We start from the raw sequence: 20,944 nt of genomic DNA on the forward strand, positions 1-20,944 counted from the left end.
ATCAACATTCTCCCCTTCTCAACCCTGGGTTCCCTATTACCAGCCTTCCTGGCCCCTCCTGCCTTCTTGTCCTTGCCCCTGGGCTCCTGTGCCCTTTTAGTGTCGTTTTGTTTTATGGGCCTGTCTAATCTTTGGGTGAAGGGTGAACCTCAGGAGTGACTTCAATACTGAGCTAAAAAAGGGTATCCAGGGGCCATACTCTCAGGGTTTCTCCAGTCTCCGTCAGGCCAGTAACTCTGGTCTTTTTTTATGTGTGAGTTAGAATTCTGTTCTTCATTTTTCTCCAGCCCTACCAGGCACCCTCTATTGTGATCCCTGTCAGAGCAGCTGGTGATGGTAGCTGGGTACCATCTAGTTGTGCTGGACCCAGTCTGGTGGAGGCTGTGGTAGTTGTGGTTCATTAGTTCTTTAAATTAATCTTTCCCTTGTGTCTTTGGGTTTTCTTCATTCTCCCTTGCTCTAGACGGGGTGAGACCACTGTAGTATCTCAGGTGGAGACTCACAAGCTTTCAAGTCCCCAGATGCTGCTCGCCAATGTAGAATGTAGAACATTTTCTTTATAAACTATGTTATGTCGGTTGAGCTAAATGTTCCCCGAGACCATGGTCCCTCAGCCTTCAGCCTAGCAATCTGGTCCCTCAGGGGGTTTGGATGATAACGCCAATTTTCTGAAACTCATCCTATTATTATTCACAAAGAGGCACTGAAGACAGTATCGGCAACAAAGGCTTTAGCTTAAGTTAAACAAATGTTTGATGTACTTAAATTAAAAAACATTAAAATAACTGAGAAACTTCCCCTATACTTGGACATTTACAGTTTTTTAATTTTATAATTTCTATAGAGCATATAAACATTTTAAATAGCATATAAGATAGGACATGAATTGACTTTGTAAGTTAAAATCCTGAGTCAGTCCTTCATATCCTAGGAAATTTAGTAGATACCCAAGTCACTGATATATCGCTCCAAACACTTTCTCTTACTGTTCACTAGTGAATTCTGAAAACTAAATTAAGGAGGCTTCAATTAAAAAAAAATAATAATAATAATAATAACTGACAAAGCAAAGTAATAACCTTAGTGAAATTACTGGCTGTTTCTAATTTAAGGACAGTAGCTCAAGTAGCAAAGTCTAATGTCAAATATTTGTGAATGATCACATAATTAAAAGCTGTAATTTTTTTCATTACTTTCAACATCTAAACAATTTTTTAAACTGACCAAACCTACCAAGAAGCCCTTAATTGAAGAAACCAACTTAAACCAAATTTATCTTTACTTAAAAAAAAAAAAACTATTTCAGAGATCTATAACTTGGAGTTATATATTATATCACAATTATAAGAAATAAGTTTTACCTTGTATTACTATAAAGAATAACTTTATAAAAAATGGAACTGATTTTTCACAAGTCTCAGAAACATATCAGTCTTATTACATTTCTGCCACATTTTATAGGTATTATACTATCATTGATCCTAGTAAAAAACTATTCCTATAATGTTGCAATATTACATTGTATTCAATTTACATTACATTAACTTGAATTTAGGTAATATTTTTTTTTCTATTACTTGTTTACACCTGTATGAAGAACTTCAAGCCTAATCTACTGAAAAAGTCAATTATATTTATTAGAAAGTGTTCTGAAGCGTACATTCACATGGCAGAAAAGGAGCACTATCAGGACACACGAGGAATACCTTTTTAGATGGTTGATGGACTAGAGTTATTACACAAATTTTATATCAATTGAAACTTTATGTGTTTTCTTATACTGTGTTCAAATGCTCCTAATTCAAACTGATATATAGTCATACTTTTTCAGGGCTGGGGTGGAGAGTCAATCAGAATTCAAAGTGTGAGAGAATTACAACTTTGCAACCAGCAGAGGAAGGCTGGAATTTTCTGCATTGTCAGTTTGGTACACTTAAACTCCACAGTTTTGGCAAAGGCAAGTTATCTCTGGTCTTCAGTCTAATATCTCTGTACAATTTTTGATCTCTCCAAACTGGGAAGAGAACAGGGCTGGGGTAAGGAAGCATAGTTTTCATTCACGGAAAAGATGGAGGAATAAAAGAAAAGGCAGGTATGCAGCAGCTTCCCACAGGACTCTAATAAGGTAAAAGTTAAAGAAGGTCAGGCAGCAAACCTGATATGACCTTCCTTCCATTCAGTCCTACTTCTTCTCCTCACTGTCTTTATTATGGAACTCAGATTTCCCAACCCACAAAAATTTCTAGAATAAACTACACAAGGGTTTAGAAATGCCCGGTAATTACGAATAAATTAAACAGGGCTTTTTTTATTCCCTGCCTTGTCCTGAACCTGGAGACAAAGTAAACTATGTATTCAGGGACAGAGTAAGGCATGTGAGGGCCCTAAACACTGATAATCTGGCCCCTCCTCTGCTTACTCTCACATTCCAAAGGGATATGGGAGTCACGTACAGGCATTGTTGTAGTTGTTAGGTGCCGTCCAGTCGGTTCTGACTCATAGCAACCCTATATACAACAAAACAAAGCACTGTCTAGTTCTACACCACCCTCACAATCACTCCTATGTTTGAGCCCACTGTTGCAGCCACTGTATCAATCCATCTCATTGAGGGTCTTCCTCTTTTTCACTGACCCTCCAATTTACTAAAGCATGATGTGCTTCTCCAGGGACTGGTCCCTCCTGAAAACATGTACAAACAATGTCAGACAAAGTCTCACGATCCTCTTTTCCAAGCAGCACTCTGTACTTCCTCCAAGACAGACTTGTTCATTCTTCTTGCAGCCCATGGTATATTCAATATTGTTCACTAACATCGTAATTCAAAGGCATCAATTCTTCTTTGGTCTTCCTTTTGCATGCATATGAGGTGACTGAAAATATCATGGCTTGAGTCAGGTGCACCCTAGTCCTCAAAGTGGTATCTTTTTTTTTTTTCCAAGACTTTAAAGAGGTCTTTTGCAGATCTGTCCAATGCAACAGGTTGTCTGATTTCTTGACTGCTGCTTCCATGAGCACTGACTGTGGATCCAAGTAAAATGAAATCCTTGAAACTTCAATTTTTTCTCCATTTATCATGATGTTGCTTATTGATTCACTTGTGAAGATTTTTGTTTTATGTTGAAGTGTAATCCATACCGAAGGCTATGGTTTTTGATCTTCATCAGTAAGTGCTTCAAGTCCTCTTCACTTTCAACCAGCAAGGCTGTGTCATCTGTATATCACAGGTTGTAAATGAGTCTTCCACCAATCCTGATGCCACGTTCTTCATATACTCCAGCCTCAAGGAGTACTTGCTCAGCATACGGACTGAAGAAGTATGGTGAAAGGATACAGTCCTGATGCACACCCTTCCTGATTTTAAACCACACAGTATCCCCTTGTTCTGTTTGAAACACTGCCTCCTGGAGTATGTATAGTATTCTGGAATTCTCGTTCTTCACAATGCTATACATGATTTGTTATGACCCACACAGTCAAACGCCTTTGAACAGACAATAAAACACAGGTAAACATCTTCCAGGTATTCTCTGCTTTCAGCCAGGATCCATCTGACACCAGCAATGATATCCCTCATTCCACATCCTTTTCTGAATCTGGCTTAAACTTTTGGCAGTTCCCTGTCAATGTACTGCTGCAACTGTTTTTGAATTATCTACAGCAAAAGTTCACTTATGTGTGATATTAACAATACTGTTCGATAATTTCCACATTCTGTTGGATCATCTTTCTTTCGGATGGGGACAAATATGGACCTCTTATAGTTAGTTGGTCAGGTAGCAGTCTTCCATAATTCTTGGCATACATGAGTGAGCACCTCCAGGGCTGCATACATTTGTTGAAGCATCTCAACTGATATTCCATCAATTCCTGGAGACTTTGTTTTTTGCCAATGCCTTCAGAGCAACCTGGACTTCTTCCTTCAACACCGTCGGTTCTTGATGATATGCTGCCTCCCGAAATGGTTGAAAGTTGATCAATTCTTTTTGGTACAATGAATCTGTGAATTACTTCCATTTTCTTTTGACGTTTCCTGTGCCATTTAGTATTTTGCCCATCCCAGACCCAGAAAAATTTTGCCCATAGCATCCTTCAAAACTGCAACTCCTGGCTTGATTTTTTTCTTCAGTTCTTTCAGCTTGAGAAATGTTGAATGCATTCTTCCCTTCTGGTTTTCTAACTCCACGTCTTTGCATATGTCATCATAATACTTTACTCTGTCTTCTCCAGCTGCCCTTTGAAATCTTCTGTTCAGCTCTTTTACTTCATCATTTCTTCCATTTGCTGTAGCTGCTCCACGTTCAATAGCAATTTTCAGAGTCTCTTCTGACATCCATTTTGGTCTTTTCGTACTTTCCTGTCTTTTTAACGATAGTTTGCTTTCTTCACGTACGATGTCCTGTCCTTGATTTCACTGCACAACTTGTCTGGTCTTTGGTCATTAGTGTTCAATACATCAAATCTGTTCTTGAGACAGTCTCCAAATTTAGGTGCGATATACTCAAGGTTGTATTTTGGCTCTTGTGGGTCTGTTTTAATTTTCTTCAGCTTCAACTTGAGCTTGCATATGAGCAATCGATGGCCTGTTCTACAGTCGGCCCCCAGCCTAGTTCTAACTGATAATATTGAGCTTGCACACCATCTCTTTCCACAGACATAGTGTATTTGATTTCTGTGTTTTCCATCTGGTGAGGTCCATGTGTATAGTGGTCATTTATGTTGTAGACAAAAGGTATTTGTAAAGAATAAGTCACTGGTCTTGCAAAATTCTGTTATGAGATCTCCCTGCAGTATTTTTATCACCAAGGCCATATTTTCCAACTACAGATCCTTCTTTTTTGTTTCCAACTTTTACATTCCAATCACTAATAATTACCAATGGATCTTCTTGAATTTTGTATTAATTTCAGACTGCAGAAGTTGGTCAAAATGTTCAATTTCCTCATCTTTGGCATTAAAGGTTGGTGCGTAAATTTGGTCATCTTAAAACTCGTCTTCCTTGTAGGCGTATGGATATTATCCTATCACTGGCAGCCTTTACTTCAGGATAGATCTGGAAACGTTCTTTTTGATGATGAATGTGACGCCATTCATCTTCAATTTGAATTTCCACTATACTAGACCCTATGATTATCTGATTCAAAATGGCCCACAGCAGTCAACTTTAGCTCACTAATGCCTATGACATAGATAATTATGTGTTTCATTTAATTTCTGTCAATCTCTAATTTTCCTAGATTCATACCTCATGTATTTTACATTCTGATTATTAATGGATGTTTGCAGCTGTTTCTTCTCATTTTGAGTCATGCCACATCAGCAAACGAAGGTCCTGACAGCTTGAGTCCGTCCATGTCATCAAGGTCGACTCTGCTTTGAGGAGCTGCCCTGCCCAGTCAGGGCTCGTCTTCCAGCACTCGATCAGACAGTGCCCCATGCCTACTCACAAGGGTTTCGCTGGCCAGTTTTTCAGAAGTGGACCACCAGGACCTTCCTCCTAGTCGGCCTTAGTCTGGACGTTCCACTGAAACCTGTCCACCATGAGGGACCCCGCTGGTAGCTGAAACACTGGTGGCAAGTTTCCAGTACCACAGGTGTATGCAAGCCACCACAGTATGACAAACTGACAGACGCACTGCAGATACACAGGCATACCTCGGAAAAATTGTGGGTTTGATTCTAGATCACAGCAATAAAGTGAGTATCACAACAAGGCGAGTCACACAAATTTTTTTGTTATCGCATTAGATAAATATTAACATTTCCAGTAGTTTTGGAGGTTTGCTATGTTAGTATTAAATTATTACCCATGTTAGTAAATTAAATGTATGCTAGATTGAGTTTGCATGTATGCCAAACATACTTTAAAGTTAAAGTTATAAATATTATTGTTTACAACACTTAGGGCATAACTCTCTATGTAAATGCGATACAATCAAAATGTATCTTAACGGAATTCATTGCAACGGTCGACTTCTTCGAGTTCCCTCACTGTTGTGCGTCATCTGGGACTGGAGTTAACTTTAGTTGTTAACTAGGACATGCGCAAGAGTACAGCCTTGGTGTCTGCATCATGACAAAGAGCACTGCTGGCCCTCCTGGCTGGAGCTGCTTGATCAGCTGACATGGATAGACAAGACGGTTCTCTCAAAACTGGTCAGAGACCTGTTATCTATTAATATAATTTGTCCTTGCGCTGCAACTGCTCATGTTGAGTCCAGTTGCATATTGGATAAATGTAGCAAGAGTTAGGCTTGACAGCCCACCCTCACCTCTTGTTTATTAGAAACAAACAGTATAATCCCAAGAAACTCACCGAGATAAGGAGTTTCATTTATAAAGAGGGGACCGTAGCAGACAGATGTCAATGAAGGTATGTAAGTAATAGGGGCCTCGTAGTTTCAACAACCTTTCGCATGGGCGCCCTCATGACCCTTTGTGAACTTTATTTCCGGCCAGCACATTCTCATGTACGGAGCTGGTATTACTTTTATTTAGTGCCCTGCTAGTTCCCTTCCACTGCAGCACTCGCTTTTCCCTGTGTCCTATCTGCTTGGCACCTACGGGTCTTTGCTTTGGACTACTGGTACCCCTGTACTGATGATGCCCGAAGCACATGCTTCCCTTGCTTATTAGGTAACCCATCCCTGTATGTATTACCTGCCCAAAGTCTCAAGTCAGTATCTTTAGAGACTTATCCCAAATCTTCCAGTCTCTGCCAGAGACCTTATCAACCACCTGCCTGTATGCTTTACCCAGTCTAAGACTGAAAATTCATGCCACATTCTATTCTCTGGCAGTCTTAAATACAGCCTTAACCTCAACTCATCAAAATGTAAGAAAATGCTAATGAAAGCTATCTTCAATGTTCCCTTCTCACTGCATTTTAAAAATGCTTATTTTCTCTATACAAACTTCACACGCTTGCTTTGAAAAAAATGTCCTGAAAACACGTTTCATGGTCTATATGAGTATTCATGTTTCCGAAGAAAAATCATTATAATCTGTTTTAAATTATTGCAATACATCTAATTTTAAAAGGTATACATCATAAATTGGTGCACATCTTAAACTCAATTCCTAGTTCTAAATGGGAATAAGGCTAACTGGTAATTTTTTTCATGTTAAAACCCACCGCCCCCCCGCCCAAAAAAACTGCTGCTGTCAAGTCAATTCCAACTCTATATAGGACAGAGTAGAACTGCCCCATGGAGTTTCCAAAAGAGCGTCTGGTGGATTTGAACTACCAGTCTTTTGGTTAGCAGCCATAGCTATTAACCACTAAGCCGCCAGGGCTTCCCACGTTAAAAAAGGGGGGATTAATCACATACTGTTGCATCTTTTAAAATATGAAGTTGTACATTTTTAAAGTGTATCTTTGAAAACTTAAAAGTTTTAAAGACTGATTTTTAAAATTTTTTCTTATAAAAAATTTTCAGACTGATCACATTATTTAAAAATTAACAGTGCTTCTAAAAGACAACACAGCAAGCATGCTACCTGTGGTAATACGTATTCTCTTGTAGAGCAATGGCCTCCTTTTACTTTGAAAAATTTTACAAATAGTTCATGCTTTTAGGCAAAGTTACTACAATGGCCAGAGATACTATATTTTGGACAGGCTTCCTCTAGTGTGAATTAAATTACTTGTGATTTTTTTCCTAGACAATAAGAAAAAATCGCCACAAAATCCTACTAGGTACTTAACCAGTTTGTTTCCAGAGACAGCTCTGTTTTCCTTCCTTAAACCCAAATGACCCTTATTTCAGAGAGTAACACTAAAAATCTAAATTACTCATGTATTGGCAAGAAAGAAATGAGCAAAAATATTATTATAGGCCTTGTGACTAAAATGCAGAATGAAATAAAAGCATGAAATTTGGTTAAAAATAAAGCACAAATAAGAAAATACGAGAGATTTTAAATTCTTATTTCCTTTTTGACTAACCTCTCTTCTGACTAGAAGTTTGCCAGTGGTCTCCCAACACGCTCAACACGTTCTCACACTGGGAGTCTGAGCTTTAGAGCTTTCACCAGCAGCATTAAAAAGAAAATTTTTAATGGACTTCCCATAGGCTTTCATACAACAAGCAGTAAAATTTCACTGTATCTGTCTGTCTCCCTTTTCATTTCTTTATTTTCAAAGCAAGTTGGTAAAGAACAGTGTGCTCTCGCTCGCTGCAGTCAAGTCGATCCCGACTCATAGCGACCCTGCAGGACAGCGTAGAGCTGCCCCATAGGGTTTCCAAGGAACCCCTGGTAGATTCAAACTGCCAACATTTTGGTTAGCAGGCAAGCTCTTAAGCACTGTGCCATTTCTTAAAAATAATCAGGCTGCACTTTTTTTCTTTCTTCAAAGGTGGCTTAGTCCCTCCCTCAGTCTGCACAAATAAAGTAGCCTCTGCCACCACCTGGTCTTACCAAAGGGAATGTTTCCAGGTCTAAGAGACTTGACTAAATCGGGGCAAAATGCAAAAGGACAAGACCAAGCAAAACACACCCATATTATAAACCCAGTAGTTAACAATGCAAATTAACAGACATACTTAGGTTAAAGTTAGGAGACCACACACAAATTACAATACCTGAGATTTAGTGCATTCCTTTGAGCCAAAATGAAATGAGTGCCATAAAGGAGGAAAGGAAAAGATGAACATTATCAGACATGCTACAGTACATCTGCCAAAATGAAGATAATGTTAAAATTAGGTTAAGAATGACCATATAGAATTGGCTAAATGTATAATGTTTTCTATGTTCTTTAGCCATGCATTTGAAATGTACTTGTAATCATTTAAAATCACCTGTGAAGTATGATCATGCAATTCTTTTAAATAAACTTTTTACCCTCAGTTTCACCCTGCTAGTCAATTTTATTCAAAGAGAAATATTTCTGTTAAGAATAAATAAGGCTTAAGGCTTATGCAGATTAATAATTTTCATTTAATTCTTTTTACCATGTGGCACCACCTATGCAAAAGAAAGTCTTGTTCTTGTCCTACACTGAAATCATGAATTTGGGTAAAATAATCAAATAATGTATAAATATAATTAAAATACAACTGGCACAAAAAGAAAAAGGATCCAATACATTTAATTATGACTACATTGTTGCCAAACTTAACCCATTTAGTAAAATTAACACCAGCATGTCACGTATTAGTAAACCAGTATATGATCCATTTGTAATCAAGTTTAAACATTCATTCTAGTACTGACTTTTCCCTAAAAGAAGTACCCGTTGACCAGGTAAGACACTTTAAAAACAACTTAAACAATCTTGTAATAATGATTTAAAGAAAGAAAAAAAAAAAACCCCACACACAATTTTGAAAAGTCAGAACAAGAAAGGGGACTCATACAGGGATAATGAGTGCAGTTTTCCATACAAGGAGAAAAAGATGGGGGTACGGGAAGAAATAATTATGAAATGCTCACCTTCACTTACATGTGACAAATGTAACTATAAAATTAAACCAATCAACGTGAACGCAATTTTAATGCACACTCCCTCTAACTATCTTAGTATGCACACTGATTTGGAAAACAATTCCAAAGCAGACAGAACATTAAAAATCAGTATTAGGTTGAAATACGACATTCAACCTTGTACTATTCATATGCATGACTATTTTTAATACATTATTTCCTTCTGCCATTATGCTGCATCAACACTAAAAATATTACCTTCTCTTATAGACGATGTTAACAAAAAACCTTTCATAGTTTTTTTTTTTTTTTTAAATACCAAGTCTCTCCAACAGACTAACAAAGCTGTCTTTGTGATGAGTAAAAAGCAACCCTTTTCAAATGAGGTCAATGGAATGATTCAACTATGAAATTCATGTTAAATTAAAATAGTGCATGGGTAGCAAGAGGAGTAGGCAGGGAGCTGGTGGTCAAAATTACATAAATATTCAAATACAAAGAGCTCTCTTAGAAAGAGAATACATGAAGTGTGGGTATAAAATATTATATCTCTTAAAGTTATGAAAAATCAAGTGAATTTTAATTCTGTATGTACCTTCCCTTGCATTTATACTTATTTGCAAGAAGAAAATGACAGATTAAAAAAAAAATAAGAATGTAAAATAGTTTTCAATTACCTACTATTTTTTCATATTTTTATTTGAAAATTAATTTCACATATGACTACTCATTTAACGCTATTCTATGCACATATAAGCCATCTTTCACCTTACTGTGACATATCCACAAATCAAGCTACTTTCTTTCAGAAGGAGAGATCCTTAAATATAGTTATAACTATTTAAGATTAGCCACAAGAAGAACCTTGCCCAGTGCATCTAGGCAGAAAGATAAGAATAAGGCTCTAAAACAGACTTAATTGAGGTCTTGTGCAAATCACATGATATCTATATCTGATTTCCTTAAAAAATAAAAAGCCATTTACTTATCAATGAAGTAAATGACAACCAAGTGGGTTATAGTATTTAAGAGGATTTCTGACTTTATTAGAAATATATCAGAGGATTTTCAAACTGGGATTTTAAAAATCCCCCTTTCAAATTATTCTTATCTTACTTCATTGGATTAAAAACCAAAAGAATTCTCAGATAATATACTCACAATGATATGAAAATTTACAAAAACTAATTTTTAGGTTATCTACTTTCTTAATAAAAAGCAGGTATGATACCAATCACTTTGTGGGCAAGCTTCACATTAAAAGATCTCAATTACTATTTTACATGCCCATCACAAATCTCATCCTCAAAGAACATTTTAAGAAATAAAAAAGTTGAATGATATCTTTCGAAATCTTATTTCAATGCTTTTTAAAAACTATTCGTAGCTTGTGTGTTCCCAGCAAAATCAGCACATTAGATAATCAGTCATCAAAAATGGATTTCTATAAATGTCTTTCTATAAAACTTCCAACAAAAAACTAAAGGTAAATAAAAATATTTTGCTTTTGTAACTTACCGTATGATACCCTCTAGGCAAAGGTGGTTTACCCACAGGGTAAGGATCCACAGTGTCAATAATTGTTTGCCTTTCACCTTTTTGGTTGATTTTTCTAAATCTTCTTCGAGACTGTCGATGAGAAGCTTGACGCTGAAAATATTCTTCATTTTCATCCATATAGTCCACCTGAAGTAGGGCCCCCCCCCCAAAAAAAAATTCATTTCTCCAAACCCAGCATCCCACATTTGTATTAAACACAGAAAAAAACTTACAAACAGACTGTATTCATTCACTTTGGAAAGTCACTTGTCGACAAAATATCTAGACAGACTTTAAGTGTGTCTGACTTCTCTGGAACTAACTTTTTTCTTTCATGAAGAGGTATTTTCAGTTTCACTTAGGACAATATGGGAAATTCTGAGTTTCCTGTAGTTTCAAAAAGAAGGATATTTTCAGTAGTCTTTGTACTGATTTATTCTTAAAAGACCTCATAGGGTACAAATTCACTGTGGAAGGACCTGCCACCTTGTCTTAACTCGAGTACAGGGACTTGATGTATACGAGTAAATCTGGGGAAAAAACCCACTAAATCCCAAATGACTCAAGTAAGACTGCTAGATTGGCTGTGGTAGATTATCTAAGGGTCTCTCTCTTCCTACTTTCGTTCTGTGGCTTCAGTTTCCTTTTTTTTTTTTAATTAATAGTGCTATTTTAGAAAATAATTCCTCATTTTGAACATTTTAGAAACCGATGACTAAACTAACAACTGAGGATAAGAGTTACATTAGGTTAATCCTTGTTATACATATATATTGGAGACGTGATTGCTCACAATACTGGGGCTTCTTGGATTCAGACACTGTTCTTCGTAGTATTTGTAATATCAGCTACTGTAAAATATTCAAGGTATTTCAAAGATCAAAACTCCTTCCAAGAAATCTAAAAATAGCACTGAGAGGTCAAAATCTCCAGCAAAAGATCCCGGATGTCTACACATTGGAAAGCCCTATGTATCTGCCTACATTTTGACCAATCCTAAGTCTTTACTGACCCCTATTTCACTTTCTCACTTAAGGGTAAATTTTGCTAAGAATTTTCACTAGCTTTTATGAGGAAGTTCTCTAATGGAACTTCCTCTCGTACAGTATGGGGAAGAGCCCTAAAACTTCCCTGAAAATAGACCTAAATTTGTTTAAAACACACTTTAATAAATGTGAATAAAAACCTTTCATCAAAACCTATACTAGGCCATTTTTTTTATTTTACAAGCTGTACCTTCTAAGGTGGTAGATAATAGTGGAAAGATAAAAAGAGTATCAATATCTGCTTAAACCCCCCACCTTATTTTTTGTTTCTGACTTTTACAAATTGGTGCATATTATCTTATTTTAAAATTATTTTTATACAATAAGGAAGTATAAGTTTTTGAAAGTTTCAATAAAAGTAATTGTTGCTAATATCTTTTAACACATTATTTAATTTGGATATAGTCTGTCTTACATGGTTTTTTTAAATCATACAATTTAGTTTTCGAGAAATAAAGATGCCAACCAGCACAGTAAACCTCTACTTTTTTGTCAATTATTTTAATGAATTGATTTCTTTACGATAACTGTCCTCTGAACAGATACTACTATAATTCATTGGATATTATTCATTCATTTTAATCAACATTTGAAGAACTAAAAATCCTACAATTAAAAACTTCTCCCCCAAATTTCAGTCAAAAAGTATTATCACAGATTGAATTACAAAGTTTAAGTACAGAATATTTAGGCATTTGCCCATTTTTTAAATGTCTTTTTCATACAGTACTATGATTTCAATTCTTAATAATGAAAAGTTATGACATATATCTAATATTATAAAATACATAGTAAGTAGCTTATTAAAGCGTCTTTATTTCGTAAACGGGGAGACTTGACAGGAGCAGTCTTACCACAATCATCTCAGAAGGCTCTAGAACAATGCATTCGCAGCCACGCCGGAAGCTCCCTGCAGAACGCTTGCCGAAACTAGAAAGAAAAAGTAAAATTCAATGAGGACAATCTCAGAGATTTAAGAAATCTGACTTACCAATTTAAGCAAACCCTCCAGATAAACGTAAAAATCAAAAACAATTATAAAAAGTGCACAATACAGAAGGAAAAATTATCTTTAATCATTACTTGCACAGAATGACAAGAACGAGTTCAAATTCTCAAGCTCCAGTTGTATGTTATCAAGAAAATTCCAACACGATGGTTTTAAATTAATACCGTAAGTTACGGAGAGTCAGTATGAGTGCGTTTTGTGTTGTTTTCAATCATTCCCAATTAGGTGAAGTTTTAGAATATCAAATAGAGGTGGGAATTACATCTACGGCAAACTACAAAAATATCCGAAGTATAAAATATATGTAATTCTCTTTATAACTTAAATTGATTAGGTTAAACACTTCTTTCCCCTAAAAAGTGAATATATTTCTAAAGTTTCAAAGCAACTAAATTTTTAAAGAAGATATTCAACATGAGACTGCTTTTTCTTAACTATAATTTAAGCGAATGTGCACACTAAAAAAACCACTCCTCCTAAAACGTTTGCACTAGTGAACTCAAATACAGCACCCATGCCCCATATATGGTCAACTCCCATCTTAATGCCAGAGAGAGGTGTTGCCTCTGACACAGGTGAAGGCACAAAGAACCATGAAGAGAGTCCTGGAGAAGCTAAGTAATCCTGACTTGCTCTAAAAATGCACAGCTGGCCCTTGCCCATTCACTACCCCAAAAACCCCCCTTTTCCCCCAGTCGACATTAACATTATTAGGAGCTATTTTTAATATCCTATCTTTAAGAAAAATATAAGAAAAATTATTCCATTTTAAAAAAATTCCGGTTCTTTTGAAAACCCTCTAGGTCATGGTGGTATACTACAGTCTGTTAAAAAAATGTAATGTAGTTAAAAGTATAAACGTTTGTAATGCCTACAATGTTCATATAACACTTGATAAAAATCGAGAATTGAGTTGTGCACAAATTTTAGCAACAAACCAGATAAAATTCGTTCCCACTGAGTTGATTCTGACTCATAAGGACCCTATAGGACACAGCGGAACTGCCCCATAGAGATTCGAAGGAGTGCCTGGTGGATTCAACCTGCAGACCTTGTGGTTAGAAGCCGTAGCTCTTAACCACTATGCCACCAGGGTTTCCCAAACCAGATAAAGTATACGCAAATAAACAATACGGTCGTCATTTATTTTATGCCTAATTCTTGTACCAACAATTCCCTATTTGAGGATTAAGGCTGTAAATCCTCTGATCAGTTAGCCATTAGTTCAACAGAACTTTACAGCTAGGGAAATACTCACTCTTAACTTGCGCTAAAACTATTACTCTGGAGATAAAAAGTCTATATCACCTAAAATGTGCTATAGGAAGTATCTCCACCAGAGCCTTTTTGGAAGTGAGCTGCACTAGAATGAGAAGAAATTCTCTTTGCAGCCTCCCTGACAGAAGACTCAAGCTCCACTGACCGTGAGAAAAAGCTAACAATAGGAAAAACAGCTGACTCTCCTTCAGGTTAATTTCTTGAATACACTGAGGGGAAAAAGTGCACACAGAACACACACACAAGCAAGACAGAGCAAACTGTCTCCTTTATCCAAAAACCTGGTTTTGTTTTCCAAACATGGCCAACAGCCCAAACAGAAAGAGCCAAAGCAGAGGTCAGACATGCAGTGACAGGCCCGATCAATAGCAAGGCCTCTGGGCTCACTCACAGAAATGGCCGACTCTCAGCTTCAAAACCGGAAACTGTAAGCTAGACAGAGTAATGAGAAATGACAGCTACAAAACATTAAGTCCACAAAATATTTTTCCTTCTATTATCTGATGCCTTGGAACAACAAATATATAAATAAAGTAGGTAATTTCATTATTAACTAAGTTTTCAAAAAGCTTTTATCAAGTTCTACACAAGAAAATGTGAGAAAAAAATTGTTTTGAACTGTTTTTAAAAATTCAGTCTGGAAAATAAGTACAGAGGCTTAAAAAAGGCAAACAGATTGAGAAGTATAGGAGATATATACTTAATATCTCATGGCAGTAAGATCAATTCTTTTAAATATTTCAGTGAACGGAGATGAAGGGAAATCCTCAGGTTTGCAAATGACACTCATACTTTTTAGATAATAAAATGAAGAAGATTTTATAAAGTTTTATGGGAGTACAGGAAACCAGTAATCACAAGGCTTCAATGTGCATAATGAAATAACCTACATGAAGTGATCAAATGAACATAGTATTTAATATTACATTAAACAATAAAGAACTCTAATCTTTTAGTTGGCTGATTTCCACAAGTAGATTGCCGAACTTTTCTTCCTAGTCTACCTTAGTCTAGAAGCTCCACTGAAACTTGTCCAGTATCATAGCAACAGACAAGCTTCCACTAACAGATGGCTGGTGGCTGTGCGTGAGGTACACTGTCCAGGAATGGAACCAAGTCTCCTGCATGGAGAGTAAGAATCCTACAACTGAACCACCACTGCCCTGGCAGGCCTGGAGACCTACTTCCTACATCAGCTAATAAAACCCTTAGAGATTACACCAGGGTTGCCATGAGTTGGGGATTCACCTGATGGCAGCTAGCAATAGCAACAACAATCTTTTTGTTAAAACTTGAGAATGAAAACTAGAAGTCTTTAAAGGCATTAGCACATTAAACTCCTAACACAATAAACAAATGATAGGGCAAATCTCAAAAGGATGGACGAGAGTAAGAAGGAATCAAAAACAAAATGATGCATAATCTTATTAAAAAAAAACTTGTAAATCAACTGCTAGAATACTATATAGGAACATTTCTAAAGGGAAAAACAGAATGGAAATGTTACCAACAAAAAGCACCTAGAGATATTAAGGAGATCCAAAGGGCTTTCTGTAAGACCAGAAGCACAAATTAAAATAACATTCCATTCAATCTAAACAGCAGCTCAAAGTGAGTATCACTGAAATGCCTAAAATAATGATTTAAGAAGATTTAGAAATAACACAGATTCAAGAAGAACTTGGGTAACTTAAAATCAACTGTGGAGTTGATCTGGACTCATGACCCATACGTGCAGAGTAGAACTGCTCCACGAGGTCTTTTCTTCCGTGGTGTGACTGGTGGGTTCAAACTGCCAAACTTTAATAGTCAAGCACAAACCATCTGCATCACCCAGGAAACTCAGGTAACTGAAAAGTACACCTATACTCCTGGAGAGTTTTTTTGTTTTTGCTTTTTAAGTTTGAAATAATTAAGGGTTATACCAAAGCCACACAACTATATTCAGCTCCAAATGAGCCCAGGTGCCAATGTCAGAATTGAACAATTACTCCTATAAAATACAACTTTTTGTTGTTGTTGTTGTTACTAAATCTTATTAGGAACGCTACTTTGAAAAAACAGCAAAAACTTTCGGGACAAAGAGAAGAGTTAAGTTTGATGACTGAATTATACAGTGATAAACCTAAAATAATTTCCTTTTCTAGGTTAGCTTAGCAGTGAAGTTGATAGAGGCTGTGAATGAAAGGGGAGCTGGGAAGAGATGGGGAGAAGGTCAATATGTATAACTAAAATATATTACATCAGAATTGTGAAACGCTGAAGATCCAATTATACTTACATTTTCTTTCACCCAGAATTAACAGCATTTTTTCCTTTACGCATGGCTATAATTTAAAAGTCATAATGTCCGCAAAAAACCCACTAATAATCAGAATATGGAAATTCAACATAATAAAGGGTGTCTTTTTTTTTTTTTTTAAATATGAAACCAGGTGGAAACCCTGGTGGCGTAGTGGTTAAGTGTTACGGCTGCTAACCAAAAGGTCACCAGTTCAAATCCACGAGGCACTCCCTGGAAACTCTATGGGTGGCAATTCTGTTCTATGCCATAGGGTCGATATGAGTCGGACTCGACTTTACAGCAATGGGTCTGGTTTTTTATATAAAACCAACAACCAACATCATTCTCAACAGAGAGAAGATGAAAACATTTCCCCTGAGAATGGGAAAAAGACAAGGATACCCTTTACTACCACTCCTAGTTAACATTGTGCTGGAAGTCCTAACTAGAGAAATAAAGCAAGAAAAAGAAATAAAGGGCATCCAAATTGGAAAGTAAGAAGTAAAACTACCACTATTCGCAGATGATATGATTCTATACATGGAACCCCAAAGATTCCACAAGAAAACTACTGGAACTAACAGAAGGATTCAGCAGAGTAACAGGATACAAGATCAACATATAAAAATCAGTTGGATTCCTACACACCAACAAGGAAAACTTCAAAAAGGAAATCAGGTAAATGATAGCATTTATAAAACCCGCTGCCATCAAGTCGATTCCGACTCATAGCGACCCTACAGTTTATAACAGCCATTTATAATAGCCCCTAAAAGGATTAAATACATAGGAATAAATCTAACCAGGAACAGAAAAGACCTACTGCGGTGTGATGGATCACTTTTGTATGGCCTTTCTAGCCATGATCTTGTAACTCTGACTCAAGTGACTGGACAGGACTGTGCAGATACGGTAGCTGTAGCCCACCAAGGGGAATGGTCAGTTCTGCCATTCTGCTAGGCTTGAGGTGAGCCCACCCAGGGGCAGAAAAAGAGAAAAACCCACCATCACTGAGGAAGAACAGCCAGGAGCCAGCACGTCCTTTGGACCTGCTATCCCTGTGCTGAGAAGCCCCTGGAATCAGGAGATAGAGAGGGAGCTGTAACACTGAAGCCAGCAGCTAATTGCCTCTAGGCAGAGACCTAGCACCAGAAAGAGGTAAGCCTGTGAGCACAGCTGGGAAGTGGCTGTCCTGACAGAAGAAGTATATTTTTGAGAGTTCCTGAGCCTGAATTGTAAACTGTTACTTCCCTAATAATCCCCATAATGGTTGAGTATGCTCTGTGAGTTCTGTGTGGCCGTTAACAACGAATTGTGGAAACCAGCACAGAAGTACAGCGTGCCCTAGTAGGAACGGCTGGTATTGGAATTGGTAAAGAAGGCGGGAAGGAGGCCTGTCTTACCCCTGCCTCATAGGAATCAGCAGTGGGCTGTTGATCTTGATTGTCCTCCCCCTTGTGAAGTTAGAGAAGTTCAGTCCTGCCCTCATGCTTTTATAGTTGGCTTCAGAAGTGGGATTCTTTGCAATGGCTCCAGACTCACGAAGCATAGTACTTTGTAAGAGAAAGAACGATGGGGCTTGGAAAGTGAAACATTTGATTCCCGGATGGTTGCTTTGGTTGTCGTTTGCCTGTAATGGCTAAAGGGCAGGATATGCTGCAGATGAGGGGAAAAAAGCCCCACCAGGAGTGGCCCGGGGCAAAACCCAGGCTGGATAAATGGGATGATTGATAGGGGGCCAGGGTCTACTGGTTCCACCCAGTGAGAGGCCCAAGGCCATATGCATATGAATGGGAAGACAGCCAATGGTGGAGAAGAGAAAAACCTGAATGTTTTAAAAAGCCTTATGTATTTAGGATTATATGTTTAATTGAAAGTACTTTGGATACTGCGTGTTTCTCCTACCTAGTGTTGTAAAGCAGACCTAAATGTATAACAGAAATGAATATTGGGTATTAGAGAATGCGGTGAACTTGTAACTCTGCCTTCAGCCAATACTTGACTGGATGCTAAAAGGGAACTAAGATTTGCCGGTGGAGAGAAATGCAGGCTGTTTCAATGCAGCAGCCCCATGTATACACCGGGAGCTTAGGTTGAAAACCTGAGCGCCACCCAGATTTGCATTTGAAAAGACACACAACCACCCAGAACTGCTGAGAGAACAGGAGATTTGCATTTGAAGGCAGGACTTGCAGAGAAAGAAAAAAAAAATTTGGAGCAAGCAGTTTGCTGTCAGATGCACTGAGGCATGAAAAGTCAGCATCCATCAGAAGGAACCCCCTTCCAGGACTGGAAGTTAAAGGGAGCTGGCCAGTAGACAGCTTGGTCTGTTCGCTTGTGGTGACCATCTGGGTCCACTCATGAGTGGAAGTGGGGCAAGTGCAGCAATGAAGAGATGGCTGAGTTAGGACATGTTCCACCGGCACCCATTAACCCAGCCACCGGGGATAGGGATTAGAGAGTAAGAGGAAGTGCTGGCCAGTCAGAAGTAAAAGGAGTTGTCTGTGGACTCCTGAAGTTTAAGGGTGGAACTCGCTGATCTAGCCTAAGGGGGCTGGGAATGAGAGAGTCTGAAAGGGCTGTCTGAATCGCCGGGAGGTTTGTGTGAATTCTCCAGCCTGAGATTGCTATCCACTGTGACCTAGCTTGGGGGGCTAGGAATGAGCTGACCAGAACCCAGCCAAATAAAGAGGAAGATGTTTGACACTGTGAGCTGGTGTAGACTGCTGCGATGTGATTGCTTGCTCTGGACTGGACTTTTGTTTATGGATGCAGGTGCTCAAAGTTCCAACCAGAACATAGGATTCTTCAAGACCAAAGAATATGCTTATCTTCTCAGAGTACTGGTTTGACAGGGACTGGCAATGTAAACATTGGATATTTAAAGGGGAGGGGAGGGAGAAAAGGGCATGAAGTGGCTGGCTTACATGCTTTCGTGAGTGTGCTGACACAAAATGAGGGGGACAAGGGAGGGTCCCTGTTGAATAGACTCCTCTTTTCCTGATGGGTTTCGGGAAGAGAGTGAAGGAAGATGCTGCTGGATTATATGATTCAGTTGGGCTAATTCATTAACAGGGTTAATTGTAATAGTAAAGACTGTAATTCTAGAAGCTGTAAGTGTGAAAGACTGGACTAACAGGGAGGCACAACCAGCATACAGAGAATACAAACCATAACTAACAATGCACAAACACCAGAAGATAAACAGGGAAACTGAGAACTTCTAAAAAGTAAACACTTAGGTTCATCAAAAGACTTCACCAAAAGAGTAAGAGAACCTACACATGGGGGGGAAAATTTTAGCTATGACATATCTGATAATGGTCTAATCTCTAAAATCTATACAATACTTCAACACCTCAACAACAAAGATAACAAGTAATACATTCTAAAAAGGGGCAAACCAACATGGATGGATCTGGACAGCATACGCTGAGTGAAATCAGTCAATCTCTAAAGGACAAAACTGTGTAAGACCACTACTATAAAAACTCAAGAAAAGCTTTACACACAGAAAGAAACAATCTGATGGTTATGAGGGAGGGGAGAGGTGGGGAGAAAAAAACACTACATGTAGGTAAGTGGTAACTTCGGTGAAGGGTAAGATAGTACACAATACTGGAGAAGTCAGTACAACTTGACTAAGGCAAAGTCATAGAAGCTTCACAGACACATCCAAACTCCCTGAGGGACTAGTTACTGGGCTGAGCGCTGGGGACCATGGGGACAGACTATCTAGCTTAATTGGCATAACACAGTTTATAAAGAAAACGTTCTGCATCCAGCTGTGGTAAGTAGCATCTAAGTTCTCAAGAGTCTACGAGCAGCCATCTGGGATACATCTGCTGGTCTTATCCCAGCTGTAGCAAGGGAGAACGAAGAAAACCAAAGAAATAAGGGAAAGATTAATCCAAAGGACTGATGGACCACAATTACCACAGCCCCCACCAGAATGAGCCCAGAACAACTAGATGGTTCCCGGCTAACACTACCCGGACTGCTCCGACAGGAAATCACAGTAGAGGGTCCCACATAGAGCAGCAGAAAAAAGTAGAACAAAATTCAAATTCACAAAAAAAAAGACCAGACTTGCTGGTTTGACAGAGACTGGAGAAACCCCAAGAAAATGGCCCCCCAGACACCTTTTTTAACTCAGGACTAAAGTCACTCCTAAAGTCACTCCCAAGGTTCAACCTTCAGCCAAAGATTAGACAGGTCTATAGGGCAAACAATAACACATGTGAGGAAGATGATTTCTGGCTCAGTCATGTATACAAGACTAACTGGGCACACCAGCCCAAAAGCAAAGACAAGGGGGAAGGAAGGGACAGGAAAACTGGGCAAATGGAAACAGGGAAC

At 38.1% G+C, this 20,944-nt stretch overlaps 1 protein-coding gene across 11 annotated transcripts in view; it reads right to left on the reverse strand.

Moving 5' to 3' along the window:
- RAPGEF2 (Rap guanine nucleotide exchange factor 2) overlaps nt 1-20,944 on the reverse strand; it is a 304,930-nt gene that overhangs the window by 108,795 nt on the left and 175,191 nt on the right. For 9 of the 11 annotated variants that reach the window (XM_049905401.1, XM_049905410.1, XM_049905398.1 and 6 more), the window contains 3 exons: nt 12,869-12,944; nt 10,948-11,115; nt 8,586-8,603 (listed from right to left, as the gene is read on the reverse strand). In XM_049905401.1, the coding sequence (XP_049761358.1) occupies nt 8,586-8,603; nt 10,948-11,115; nt 12,869-12,944 (262 nt within the window). The remainder of the gene's footprint in view (nt 1-8,585; nt 8,604-10,947; nt 11,116-12,868; nt 12,945-20,944) is intronic. The other 2 variants (XM_049905405.1, XM_049905397.1) reach the window with 1 other exon arrangement.

The sequence above is a fragment of the Elephas maximus genome, chromosome 13 (genome assembly GCF_024166365.1).
Source record: "Elephas maximus indicus isolate mEleMax1 chromosome 13, mEleMax1 primary haplotype, whole genome shotgun sequence".
NCBI classification, from domain to species: Eukaryota; Metazoa; Chordata; class Mammalia; order Proboscidea; family Elephantidae; genus Elephas; species Elephas maximus.